This window comes from Eumetopias jubatus, unplaced genomic scaffold (assembly GCF_037043125.1).
Source record: "Eumetopias jubatus isolate StellerSeaLion01/CBP00866 unplaced genomic scaffold, mEumJub1_p1.0 scaffold_10, whole genome shotgun sequence".
Lineage (NCBI taxonomy): Eukaryota > Metazoa > Chordata > Mammalia > Carnivora > Otariidae > Eumetopias > Eumetopias jubatus.
The window spans coordinates 74,565,693-74,579,984 of NW_028274816.1; the positions used below are offsets into that span (position 1 = coordinate 74,565,693).

The following is a 14,292-nucleotide window of genomic DNA, read 5'->3' on the forward strand; positions in this document are numbered from 1 at the left end:
CACACTGGGTCGCCTGGGTGTTTCAGTTGGTTAAGCATCCAACTCTTGATTGCAGCTCAAGTCATGACCTCATGGGTCATGAGACTGAGCCCTGCGTAGGGCTGTAACTCTGTGGGAAGTCTGCTTGAGGATTCTCTCTCCCTCGGCCCCGCCCCCCTAAAATAAATAAATCTTAAAAAAATAACAGCACACCTAGTTATGAAACCTGAGTAGGTATAATTATGCTTCATATTGTGTGTATGTCTCAAATATGACTGGACATTCTAGAAGCGACTCAGAAAACTAAAGAGAATCAGGACTAAAATTCTTAGAGTTTTTAACAGAGGGCAGTAGATAGGCAGAATAAGAGATACATTTATAAAAATCAATGTTCTCCTATATGCGAGTGAAAAGAGGGGTAAAGGAAGATATGATGAAATTAAGCAAAGATTTCTTAGCCACAACACCTAAAGCATGGTACATAAAAGACGGACAGATTGGACCTCAACAAAATTAAAAACTTCTGTACTTCAAAAGATACCATCAAGAAAGAAAAGAGGTAAGCAGGAGACCGGGTTACAATACTTACAAACATGTGTGCAATGTAACCAGAAGATACAAGGAATTCTTACAACTCAGCGAGAGGACAAAGATCTCAATCAAACAGTGGGCAAAAGATTTGGACAGGATTAGGCCAAAGAAGATCTGCAAATGGCTAATGAGCACGTAAAAAAGATGCTCAACATGATTATTAGGGAAATGTCAATTAAAACTCAGATGAGATATTACTTCACACCCACTCAATGGTTATAATAAACAAGACAGACAATAACAAAGTTGTCGAGGCTGTGGAGAAATGAGAACCTCAGACTCCGTTATTAGTGGGGGCGTGAAATGAATCAGCCACTTTGGAAAATAGCGTGGCGGTTTCCCAAAAAGTTAAACATAAAACTGGTACCACCCAGAAATTCCCCTCCTGGGTATGTGCCCAAGAGAAATGAAAACTTACATCAACACAAAGACTTGTTCACAGCAGCATGATTTATAATAGCCCGAAACTGGAAATAACCTAAGTGTCTATCAATGGGTGCCTGGATAGACAAAATGTGTCCTATCTATAAAATGGGATATTATTCAGAAATAAAAAGGAACAGATGATGGGCACATGCTCTCTCACGGACAAAGCCCCAAAATTGGGTGTAAAATGAAAGGAGCTAGACACGAGGGACCACAAGTTGTATGGCTCCATTTCTAAGAAATGTCTGGAATAAGCCAAATTTATAGAGACAGAAAGTGGGTTAGTGGGTTGCCTGGGGCTGGGGGCAGGAATGGGCATATAAATGTGCATGAGGGACCTTATTGAGGAGTATTGAAATGTTGTAAATTTGATTTATGGTGATGGTTACACCACTTGATAAATTTACTTAAAACCATTAAGTGGTATACTTGGAATGGGTAAAACTTTTTTTTTTTTTTAAGATTTTATTCATTTGACAGAGAAAGACACAGTGAGAGAGGGAACACAAGCAGGGGGAGTGGGAGAGGGAGAAGCAGGCTTCCCGCTGAGCAGGGAGCCCGATGCGGGGCTCTATCCCAGGACCCTGGGATCATGACCTGAGCCGAAGGCAGACGCTTAATGACTGAGCCACCCTGGCGCCCTGGGTAAAACTTTTTGATACACGAAAGAAACAAAACCTCAATCAGGTTGTTTAAAAACATATATATTATAAAAATATATATATATTATGAAAAAACCACCTTATATAGCAACAAAATTTTTAAAAACACTTAGTGATAATAAGAAATTCTCAAAACCCATATAATGATACTTAGACACTTTTCCGACGTAACTGCAAGATATTCAAACATAATTGAAGATAGGGATAAACATAAAAAATCACAATTTGTAAAAAATGGCTCCTTTCCAAATTAACTTGAAGATATTAAGGCTTGCCGACCAAAACCCTAACCATTTATATTTTGGAACTTGAAAAATGATTCAAGTTCATTTGAAAAGAAACAGAAGAGCTAAAAATATATACATATTTATGTATATATATTTATATATTTATGTATATGTTTATACATATGTATTTATGTATGTATATATATTTATATTTATATATATATAAAAGATGACATGTACCTTAACTATATAAATAGAACTCAGGACGAAGCTATAATCCTTAAATAGTATGGCACAGTGATGGGCATAAAGATGAGACAGAATAGACACTTTGAGGTAGTTTGGTAATTCAGAATTTTGAATGTGGTAGAGCAAACATCACAAACCGGTGAGGGAAATGGTACATTACTCACTAAAAAACGTTGCGCCCGCCAGTTACTTAGAAACAAATCAAATATTCCCTGCCATAGTTTCTGTGAGTGTTCCTTGCTCAGGATTGCACACTTATGGCAAGCCCTCTGGCTACACGTCTGTCAATCAAAGTATCTCCCACCTTCCCAGCCGTAGGCACAAGGCTCGGGGTGGGCAAAATAATCAAGCTCACTGGTTGCAGTAATGCACTCAGAGGCTGGGATCCAAACAGGACTCACCAGGGTCCCTTAAAGGAATCGGACCTCTGGTGCTGAGAAAGAGGGGAGGGGGTCTCTCTTCCTCCTGGACCAGGAGTCGCAAAGTCATGGGCGTGGAGACCACCCTTGCAACCATCCAAAGAAAACCCATGCAAGAAAGAAGTCAACACTCAGAAGGAAACAAAGCCATGATAGGAGAGCATCCCATTGCTGATGTCTCCCTTGTCCAGGCCCTGGAGCTGCTACACTGAGCGAGCTAGACTCAAACAGGTCCTCCTTCTGTTTATGTTAGTTTGGGTTTGGCTTCTATCACTTGTAACCAAAAGTCTTTTGGTAAAAACACTCACCTGACTCAATAGGCAAAATGTTTACCAAAGAAATTTAAAACATTAAATGGAAAAATAAAACAAAATAAACTGCAATAAAATATAGGTGAATATTAAGCTGATCTTGAAATGGTGGGGACTTTCTAAACATAAAAGTAATAAAATGGGCAATGACAATTATAAATAATTTACAGGAGAGGAAAGTCTAATAGCCAATAAACACAGAAAAATGCCCAAGCCTTTGAGTAATTAAGGACATCCAAATCCAAGTGAGATACCATATTGACGTACAAAATTAGTATTTTTAACAATGATACTGAATGCTGGTGAGGACATTGTGAGGTGAACATTCTCATAAACTGCTAGTGAGAGTGGGAACAATATTTGTTTCAAGAATAATTTTAAAGTATGTGTCATCTCATTATCCTGCCTCCCGGAATCTCTCCTGGGGAAATAATGAGAAATACAGTAAAAAATTATGTATAAGCAAGTTCAGGGCAGATTCATTTTTAATAGTAAAGGCTTAGGTGGGACTTAAATATTCTGTAATATGGGTATGTTACGTAAATGATAGGATACTTATAAAGAGAAGGTAAGTCAGCTCTTAGAGTGTTTCAGAAGAATTTTTGAGGATACTCACATGATATAATGTTATGGTTTTTATAAAAAAGCAATCTATTGTATTTTACATAAAGCATATGATGGCAATTGCATTTTGTCAAAAATCTACAGGCAGAAGGAAACAGACGAGATATTAACAATGGTTATCTCTTTGTTTGCAGAATACTAAGTTTTCCGATAAAAACTGCAGATAAAAACTTAGAAAGCATAGGACTTCTGCTAGCTTTGTCCTTACCTGGCAAATCTCCTGCAAAGACTCTGGGGTCAACTATATCTCACCTCCTTGCAGTAGTTCCTGAGAAATTAGGAGGGACTCAAACTTGATAAGCAGTTGATTAAAACCCTACTTAGCACAGCACAGGGTGGGAAAAGGAGCAGCTGGGTGTGAAGGTGACGGAAGGGGAGTTATGGGAGGAGGAGGTCATCCAAAGGTTGAGAAACAACTTACACAAATTGCTTTTGTTCAGCCTGAAAAAGCATTTCCATTTAGTTCTTCAGCTTAGTGCTGTGGCCAAAGTCCCGAGAGTGGTGGAGTCATTGTACCCACTTGTATATTCAGGTCCCATCCAGGCAGTGGGAAATTCCAAAGAAATAGGCATAATCAGTCGGACGTACTGTAATGTGGGGATGCTTTTAATGAATGTGCAAAGGTTGTATGGATCAACTGTCCATTTGATTAATTCCTCTGGCAGGAGAGAATTAAATGCACTTAGGCTACACACCAGCAAAGGCTGAATGCTCTTTAAAATGTGATTTTCTGTGCTAAGGCCAATTTTTTTTTTTCCGGGCAAAACATTTCTTGAGATAATAAAAGTCAAGGAGAAAATGGAATTTTACATATAAATATTCACTACGTACCACTTTGTCAGAAAAGCATCTAAAGTGCAAAACAAGGTCAAGGTCTATATAGTATTCACCATTATTTGCAGTAAATCTTCCTTTCTAGTTCTTATTTGCATTGTTCCACAGAAGGGGTGATAAATTTCTGTTTTAGAGATAATTCCTTGCGAAAGCTTTACCTTCTTCCTCTCTAGAAGGCGTTCAACATTAGTGTACTAGAAGTTTCTAAATCCAAATGAGGCAATTATCTTCTTCAACCCTTGGGCAAGTGTAAAGGCTCAGGGAAATGGAAAAGTCTTGCACTTTTTTTTATTAACATATAATGTATTATTTGTTTCAGAGGTACAGGTCCGTGATTCATCGGTCTCACACAATTCACAGCGCTCACCATAGCACATACCCTCCCCAATGTCCATCACCCAGCCACCCCATCCCTCCCACCCCCCTCCACTCCAGCAACTTTATCACTTGGAATGATAACATCCGATATGTCCGCAGAAAGGAACGAGACATATCATGATAGGTATAGGAAAGCTGGGACACATACTCAAGTCTCAAAAATTGTTTCACTGAATCTGCTCAAGGAGTGAATTTCTTGAATGCCTGTCATGTGCGCAACATGGTGTTGGGTCCCCACGGAGCAGAGCAGTGAGTAGATCAAAGTCAACATTACCATGGAACATACAGTCTAGGGCAAGAGAGGCATTAATGGAATGGCTCAAATATATAATAGCTTCATTATTCTGTTGCAAGTGATGTAAATTCCCAAACTATTAGCTTATATTCCAAGGCTGGCGGAAAAACTCACTGCCAACGAGAATCCTGGACCGGATTTCCTTCCTGTTTAGGGTTGGTGTCTTACTGAGAATCACTATAAAGACAAAGACACATGAGAGGGTCCACTCTGAATGAAGTCTGAGGTGGGAAAACTTTTCCTTTGGCCCACACCAAATGAGCACCTCTAGTGGACTGATCTCAAGTGAAGGCCAAGTACAACCCTAAGATGCCCAAAGCCCCCGAGACTTGCCGTAGGCCAAGTACAACCCTAAGATGCCCAAAGCCCCCGAGACTTGCCGTTGCCAACACTGTCCCAACCACAGAGAAACTCGCGTCTCTCTCGGAACGGATGTTATCTGCCTTTTGTCCTAAGCTGGGGCAGGGAGGAGTGTTGGTCCCCAGCCCAGAGCAGAAGACAGAGAAGCTGTTCTTCCTTCTTTGGGAGCCAAGGCAGAGTCTTGTGTGGATCCCTCTCGTGAGTCAACCTTCTCTTTGATTCTGTCTATTCCTACCATCTGGGTCTTCAATATTCAACCACTATTCATTCATTCGACAGATGCTAATTTCAAGGTCTACTAGGTGCTGGTGACACAGCAATGAACCAGACAAAGCTCCTTGACTGCAAAGAGATTCCATTCCAAAGGGGAATGCAGCCAATAAGCAAGGAAGCAAGCAAATCTTTGCAGAATGTGGGAGATGTTAGGAAGAAGGTAAACAGAGGGAACCATCCGGGTTATTGCTGTGTGTGTGTGTGTGTGTGTGTGTGTGTGTGTGTGTGTGTGTGTGTGTGTGTGGTGGGTGTGTGTGTGGTGGGTGAGGCTGGATTTTAGTAAGAGAGGTCATGGAAGGCGTCCTCAGATCTGAGGACAGAACGAAAGGATGAGAAGGTGACTATGGAACAGTGAGCCTGAGCAAGGCATTCCAGGCAGAGGGAAACCCGTGTGTATAGAAGGCTCTAATTTAAGGGGATCAAGGAACAGAAAGGAGGCCAGTGGGGCTGGGGTGCAGGGACTGAGGTGTCAGGTGATGGGCAGGAACTGCTGGGTCCCAGGGGGAATTCAGATTTTAGTCTAAGTTCAGTGGGGAGTGACCAGAGACAGTGACGTGGCCTCAGCAGGCTCCCCCCTCCACCCCCCAAAAATGATACACAAGAGTAAATATGGAAAGGTTTGAGGGCAACTGTGGGTGGAAGGTCCGACTGGGCAGGAAAATGAATTAAAAAAATGAACACCATGGGGGCAAGCAGGAGAGATGAACCATGAGCTCTTGTTCTATGGATAATGTTGGGATCTTCCCACATCCCATTTCATCCCATGAGCACCGTGATTACAGTTCCACTCAGCGTTCCCTGGAAATACATCTGAGGATTTGACCGGAAGGCTGCAGGTGGCAACATTTAAAAACAGGTGAGGGAAAATTAAATAAAAGATAGCATTGATTCTATGTGGCCATTCTGACCTTCACAATTCATGACTATGTCTTTGCCATCTACAAGTCACTTACTTAGAGTGAGCCAGCCATTCATGTACGCAACTCAGTTTGGAGAAGAAAGGATTTAGGCTCAAAGGAATTATAAGGGAAAAGGGTGCACACTTGGAGTAGACTTTACAGAAATCTCAGCAGAATTAAAATAGCCTGCCCTCACTCTCCTTTGCCCAAGCTGTGCTGTCAGATACATTTTCATAAAATAGAGTTTTCGTCGTTTTACTCCTCTGATGAAAAATTCCCAACAGTTTATCACTACTTACTGGATAAAGAAAGTATGCTGCACACTTTATGGTCGGACTCTGCCCACCTTACCAGGCTTATGACCAACCATATCCTCCCAAGTCAAGAGTCTACCCCCTCTTCTAGGAACAGGTCTTGGATTCTCCCATTTCCATGTCTTTGCACACAAAATTCCATTTTTCCAGAATGCTTATCAGTAGTTCTTTCGCTTCTGGGGATCCTAGACCACCACTTTAATAAGTAATGGATGCCATGGATCCTCTTACCAGAAACAGTGACATGTGCACAGATTTCTATACAGTTTCATGGACAGCCTGGCAGTCATTCTAACCTACTGAAAAACTGCTGGAATTCTACACGTCCTTCCAGGTCCAGATCGGTTACCATGCATTCCCTGGTGCATTCCCGGTCTTCTTCCTGTGGTGGGCGGGATCCTCATGCTTGGAGGGCTTATGGCTAAGTCACTTGCTTGGAAATTTGTGGCAAACGACTGTGAGCCCTATTTTATACTATGGCCCTGCACGCCTTCCCCTTGTGCTATTTAAATTTTTATCTACATATGTCTTATTTCCCTCACTGGAACTGGAGTCTAAGGGCAGGAAATGTTTTAGTCACCTTTGTACGCCCAGTGACTACTTCGGGGACTGGTGTGAATTCATTCATAAATTAATATGAATGACAGAGACTATGGTTCTCCCAAAATTTTAAGCTCCTTCATGGAAGGGACTACCTGGCTTTGATCTGATTCCCAGAGTAAGAGGTGCTCAAGAAATGTGCCAATCGATTGGTAAGAAAATAGAAATGGGGGCGCCTGGGTGGCTCAGTCAGTTAAGCATCTGCCTTTGGCTCAGGTCATGATCTCAGGGTCCTGGGATCGAGTCCTGTGTCAGGCTCCCTGCTCAGCGGGGAGTCTGCTTCTCCCTCTCCCTCTGCCCCTTCCCCTGCTTGTGCTCTCTCACTCTCATTTGAATAAATCAAATCTTAAAAAAAAAGAAAATAGTAATAGGATCTACTGAGCACTTCCTACACTCTGAAACTCCTTATGAGCATGATTGTCCTTTGTCCTTACAAACCTCACGTGAGGTGGGAGTTACTACCTCCATTTCATAGAGGAGAAAACCAAGAACCAGAATTAGGTCAAGTTTTTCAAGGTCAATTAGCCGGTATGTGTTAGAGCTGGTGTGAGAATCCAGGTGTGTATGACTCCCTAGTAATTCCTCAAAAAAAAAAAAAAAAGAAATCACAGCTCACTGATTTGCTCTGGGGTTCATTCTGAGAAGGGCCCTGCCCTACATACTTTCAGTTTTATTTTTACATGTGTTGTGTGGCCAGGCCCAACCCCCTACAGCTCTGTGGACAAGTAGCAAGTGACGGTGGCCTTGACCCCGGCTGGCCTGAGGCAGACCGCAGTCGGGTTCTCTGTGAGGGGCTGACGCCAGTGCTCACCTGTCCGTCAGAGGCGTGATCACCAGGCGAGGCGTATTTCCCAGGTACTCGTAGGAATAGAGAAACTGCGCATCACAGATGTTGGCAAAGCAGTGTTTGGCCTCATCATCCCAACGATGCCGCAGCTGGGACAGCCAGAGGAAGGCCTGAGCACTGTCCACCTAAAGAGAGGGTGAATCACTGTCCAGCAGGGAGCATGGGGCCTGCTGGCCACAGGACACACAGGGCTCTGGATGAGCTGGGTGTTGTCTGCCAGTCAAGAGTATGTGCTGGGCCCCCCGTAGCACAGAAAGCACGAGCTGTTCTGATGATACTCACTGTTGGGAGCAGCCACCATGACCCTCTCCCGGCTCTCTGGGCAGCACAGAGTCTGGGACCTCCATGTTTGAGCTGTATGTGAGCTTCTCCCTTATCCCACCATTCATGGTGGAGTTGCCCACCAAGAGGGACCCTCCTGAAATGTCTGGGACTCACCTTCTGAGCAATCATCTTGGCCACCACATCCCGGGCATGCACATCAATGGTGCATATGGTCATGATCTTCTGCCGGTCCCCTTTGGAGAGATGGCCAATTAGCATGGTGATGAGGGTTTTGAGCTGGGCCACTTGCTTCTTGTAATAGTCCTTCATGGCATTCTCGCAGCCTTCCTCCAGCCTGGCAAACGCAATGCCCACCTCTGTGGTCCACCAGATCTGAGTGCAGGTCAGGGCCACCTGTGGCACAAGGAGCCACTTAGTAAAGCCATCACCTCACCAGGACTCTCTCCCAAACCAGCCCACTCCCCCATCAGCCAGCAAGAACCAGAATGGAATCACATGGGTGACGTAAGCCCCTTCCCTCCCTCTTCCAACAGCCTTGATTAAGCGAGCCACTTGTCTCCATCTCCTTGGAGATGGGAAGTGGTTCCAAGTGGGGAAAGCGCTTTCTGCCCTTGAAAAAAATGTATTGTTTGGTTGAAAACAACCCAAGAGTCACTCTGGTCAATGTCAGTGGCTTTTAGAAATCGCTACACTGATCTTTCCATTTTTACCTCCCAGGCAAACCATCGTTCCTGTGCTTGGGAGGTTAACAATATGCTGACTGAACATCTCAATAGCACTTAGACTTTGTTCTGTTCTTCCTGAACTTTTTGTGGTCTGAGTATTCTAGCTTAGTGAGCCACCGATGATCATTTGTGGCACATTTCTGCTTGTCCATAACACTTTTGCTACATATATTTTTTTAGTTTTTAAAACCTGTCACCTGGAAAAGCCCACTCTTGAAGATCAAGGTGAATTACAGCAAAATTCAACGTGGTCAACAGGATTTGTGTTTTTCAGAGGTTCGAAACAGATACATGGAAAAGGGATTCGAATGAACATTTCTTCTGTTTGCTGAGAACTTAATATGGAAAAGGCATTATTCTGATTATTCGTGGTGGAGAATTTAGATGCATTGATCATCTGTTGTATCGTTTGATTTGGGAGACCCTGCTCTAGAGATCCATCCCAATAGCAGAAGGCAACACATTTTCTTGCCTCAAAATTCTGATTCAGGTAAACAAAGGAATCCTGACAGGAATGATCCTCTTTGTGAAAAAGAGAAACCCATCATATAAATGTACCATTCTCTCATTTATCTGCTTTTGCCTCTGGGTTTAGACGTACGGTTCTGCCTGCGCTGTGATCTTGTTGGGATGGTTTGAATGTGACATGCCAATTGCACAGTTAAAAGACTTCTTCCCTTACCCTCCTACACTGTTGGTGGGAATGCAAGCTGGTGCAACCCCTCTGGAAAACAGTATGGAGGTTCCTCAAACAGTTGAAAATAGAGCTACCATACCATCCAGCAATTGCACTACTGGGTATTTACCCCAAAGATACAAATGTAGGGATCCGAAGGGGTACGTGCACCCCAATGTTTATAGCAGCATTGTCCACAATAGCCAAACTGTGGAAAGAGCCAAGATGTCCATCGACAGATGAATGGATAAAGAAGATGTGGTATATATACACAATGGAATATTATGCAGCCATCAAAAGGAATGAGATCTTGCCATTTGCAACAACGTGGATGGAACTGGAGGGTGTTATGCTGAGTGAAATAAGTCAATCAGAGAAAGACATGTATCATATGACCTCACTGATATGAGGAATTCTTAATCTCAGGAAACAAACTGAGGGTTGCTGGAGTGGTCGGGGGTGGGAGGGATGGGGTGGCTTGGGTGATAGACATTGGGGAGGGTGTGTGCTCTGGTGAGTGCTGTGAATTGTGCAAGACTGTCGAATCACAGATCTGTACTTCTGAAACAAATAATGCAACATATGTTAAGAAAAAAGAAAAAGAAGAAGATAGCAGGAGGGGAAGAATGAAGGGGAGTAAGTCGGAGGGGGAGACGAACCATGAGAGACGATGGACTCTGAAAAACAAACTGAGGGTTCTAGAGGGGAGGGGGGTGGGGGGATGGGTAACCTGGTGATGGGTATTAAAGAGGGCACGTTGTGCATGGAGCACTGGTGTTATGCACAAACAATGAATCATGGAACACTACATCAAAAACTAATGATGTAATATATGGTGATTAACATAACAATAAAAAAATTTTTAAAAAGACTTCTTCCCTTGGTGATTAACATAATAATAAAAAAAAGAAAAGAAAAAAAAAGACTTCTTCCCTTCAGCAGTACTGACTTCCTTCTCATTTCTTCTGTTTGTCTACACTTGCTGCCAAGTCTACACTCGCTGCCAACATTTTCCAACCTTCCTCTCCCGTCTCCACCCCCCCGGCAACATGACACCACCTGGCACTCCACTGAAATGGCCACACCAAGTTCAGGGATGCCTCTCAGCCTCTTTGTTTTGCTTGATCTCTTCCAAGTGCATGGCATGACTGACCTCTCACCCACTACCGACAGTTTTGTTTTTGGTCTCCATTATGACCATTCCCTGGCTTTCCCTCTATCTAAAAAGGCACCGTTTCTCATTCTGCTTTACCGGCTCTTCCTCGCTGACCCCATCTTTGCATGATGCTCAAGGGTTTGTTCAACATCCTCATCTCCATCTACGTGTTTTCCAAGGCCATCCTCTCTACACCTATGGCTTCAATTACCGGTAGACATCTGCAACCCCCAAATGCACCAGCGCCAGCACTGTGCCCCTAACAGGGAAGGCAGGAGGGTATGTTGCAGCCAGAGTCATCTAAACAATTCTCATTAGTTCACACCTCTCCCTCATCGCCCTCCTGAGAAGCCTGGAAAGGATTCAGATACATCTCAGAAGCAAGTCAGACTCCCTCAGGTGGTCCATAGGAACTGGCTTTGAGTTTCTTCTGCAGGACACACCTGCTGCCTCTCACTTCCTCCTCCCCTTCCTCTTGCTGCAACCACACTCAGTTCCTCAACCACAGGATGCTCTTCCTTGCTTCTGAGCCTTTGCTCACGGTCCTCCCCATGCTTGGTGGCTCTTTCCCTCCATCTTTCACTTGTTTGCTTCTACTTCAGACCTCAGATTCTGTGTCCTATCCTCAGGGGGGTGGTCCCCAGACCCTACTAGCTAGCTCTGTGCTCCCAGAGTACAGGTCTCATTGGTAAGCGACTGACTTTCACATCAGTCTGTAAACTTCGGCAGGGCAGGGTTATGATGTCTCGTTCCCTGTTGGGGGTCTCCTGTGTTCAGTGAAGATCCTAGCATATCCCAAGCAGGTTGGCTCAATGAGTTGAATGGTTTACATTTTCTCCCTAGGGTAGTCAGTGAGGGTAAAAATGGCCAACCCTTGATTCTCCAAGGTCATGGTTGGAGTGGGTCATGGCTGACAATTCCCCTGTTCTCTCTTGCTAACCCCCTCACAGACCAGCCTCTTCTAACTGGGAAGCACATAGTGAGTTTGGGGTCTGGTGTGCCCTGAAGGCTGCAGGAGGCCCCCAAGGGAGAGGACCTAGTGAAGGACAGGGGCCCACAAAAGTCCTGGTTAGAATACCTGAGCTGGATAGTCAAAGAGCCACTGTTCCCTTGGCTTTTCTTCGTAGGCAACTACACCTTCTGTCATCCCGTGCCTCACTGTGGCCCTCATATGAGCAAGCACACGGTTCAACCATATTTCTACCTGAAAAAGAACTCTGAGTGAGATGCTGGGTTCTGAGGACTGTATGATCACTCACCCTGAGGGAGAGAAGAAAATGTACAACCCCAATGGCTGCCAGAAGGCACAGGGAGCCATTTTGTTTCTGGACCCAGGACAGTGGTTGGTGAGAATGAGGCTCAGTTAAAAACAGGCCCATGTGGAACATACAGGACAAAGCAGCAGGTTAAGGGAAGCTTCATTCGAGGAAGTCTTAATCTGGGTTGAGCAAGGTCAGTAAGTCAGTGGGTTCTCGTGAGCTTGTCCACACTGAGGATGGCGATGTCAGTTAGAATTACATTTTCCAACTAAATGCTTTCTGGTCTACCAATGGACACATCCCGAATCAAACCTCAGGGTTCCTTCTCATAAAACTAAGAATGCCTGATCATTTCCTGGAATTAGAATTGCTTTCCAAGAAACATGTGGATGAAGGTAGACCTCTGTAAAAGATCTTTTCTCCAGGTATGATTTTGGACTCAACTAGAAGCCCCAGGGACAAAGCTTTGCTGGATCACTTAGGATAATAAACAAAGAAGGGCTTATACTTTAGCGGTGATGGGAAAGGATAGGAAGGAAGTCTAAGGAGGGAACCATCCCATGTTTTGCGCTTCTTGAACTGTACACGGGAGACTTAGAGGTAGTAGTTCCTGGAGTGGGATGGGATCTGGCTTTCCCAGGGCTAGGGCTGTGGAAGGAAGTGACTCTGAGCTGTATTTGTACAGAGAAATGACATCTTAGGAGAATGGCTGATTTCAAAGAGCATTTTCTCCATGGTAAGATGTCAGCATGCTAGATTCCCCTGTGGGGTGCCCCAGGCGTTGTCATGTTAAAGCCTCCCTGTGCTGCTAATCATTTTAAAATCCTTTTTTTGGGCACCTGGGTGGCTCAGTCGTTAAGCATCTGCCTTCGGCTCAGGTCATGATCCCAGGGTCCTGGGATCGAGCCCCGCATCGGGCTCCCTGCTCAGCAGGAAGCCTGCTTCTCCCTCTCCCACTCCCCCACTTGTGTTCCTGCCGTGGCTATCTCTCTCTCTCTGTCAAATAAATAAATAAATAAAATCTTTAGAAATAAATAAATAAATAAATAAACAAACAAACAAACTCCTTTTCTAGTTGACTGGGGTAGTTGTTTATGTGCATTTTATTCCTCTCCACACAGGTCTTTGGTTAGGAAAAACAAATGGATATCGACATGTGTCCTTCCTGGGGAGAGGAGAGCAGGGACTAGAAATGTTTCTGATGTCAGTTCAAGTCAAGAGAAGCTGGCAGTCCCGGGACACAGACAGCAGTTCTGGCTCAAGGTCAAGACGGCCATCCTGAAGGTTGAGGCTGCCCGCATTTGAATGCAGACACTTGAGAGGGAAAGGGATGAGAAGGGAGGGAAAGGGACTTTTACTCTACCCGACCGCTGCAGTCACAGGGCTCGCTGAAGGCCACATACTCTCCTTCCTTGCTGTACATGCCAAGACTTATCTTGGTTGGTGGCTCACCGGCGTCCGGTTGGAACTGCATCTTTGCCACATTGTCAAAGAGTTTGGAAAGATGGCGCTGGACCTACAAAGGAAAATCGTGCCAAAGGATTGGAGGATGTGTCCAGGAAGATGCTCCTTAGTACTGTTCAGAGGTCTACCGTGTGACAGCCATTAGGGGTTGGATATCAAACATTTAGAGGGAAGCTTGTGGGAACGATGGTGGTATGAGGTCAGAACCAACTGCACTGGGTAGGAGTGGCCAAAGGAGTATAAAATTGGTGGGAATTGTGAACTAGCCACCACCCAATGAAGCCACAAAAGTTTGATTCATGTCTGCTAGATCTAAATGGAAACAGACTGGAGAAAAAAAATGATCGTTAGTTCATAAACCCTGTTCCTCAGGAGATAGGCAGAGGATAGTCTGCAGAAGGGCAGCGGTGACAGTGACCTGTGGAAGAAGTTGCCCAGA

At 44.3% G+C, this 14,292-nt stretch overlaps 1 protein-coding gene across 1 annotated transcript in view; it reads right to left on the reverse strand.

Annotated features, from left to right (window-relative positions):
• DNAH9 (dynein axonemal heavy chain 9) overlaps positions 1-14,292 on the reverse strand; it is a 371,410-nt gene that overhangs the window by 260,488 nt on the left and 96,630 nt on the right. Inside the window, exons 23-26 of the mRNA XM_088027042.1 lie at positions 13,753-13,905; positions 12,209-12,334; positions 8,727-8,966; positions 8,253-8,413 (exon numbers count right to left, since the gene is read on the reverse strand). Of these exons, the coding sequence (XP_087883168.1) occupies positions 8,253-8,413; positions 8,727-8,966; positions 12,209-12,334; positions 13,753-13,905 (680 nt within the window). The remainder of the gene's footprint in view (positions 1-8,252; positions 8,414-8,726; positions 8,967-12,208; positions 12,335-13,752; positions 13,906-14,292) is intronic.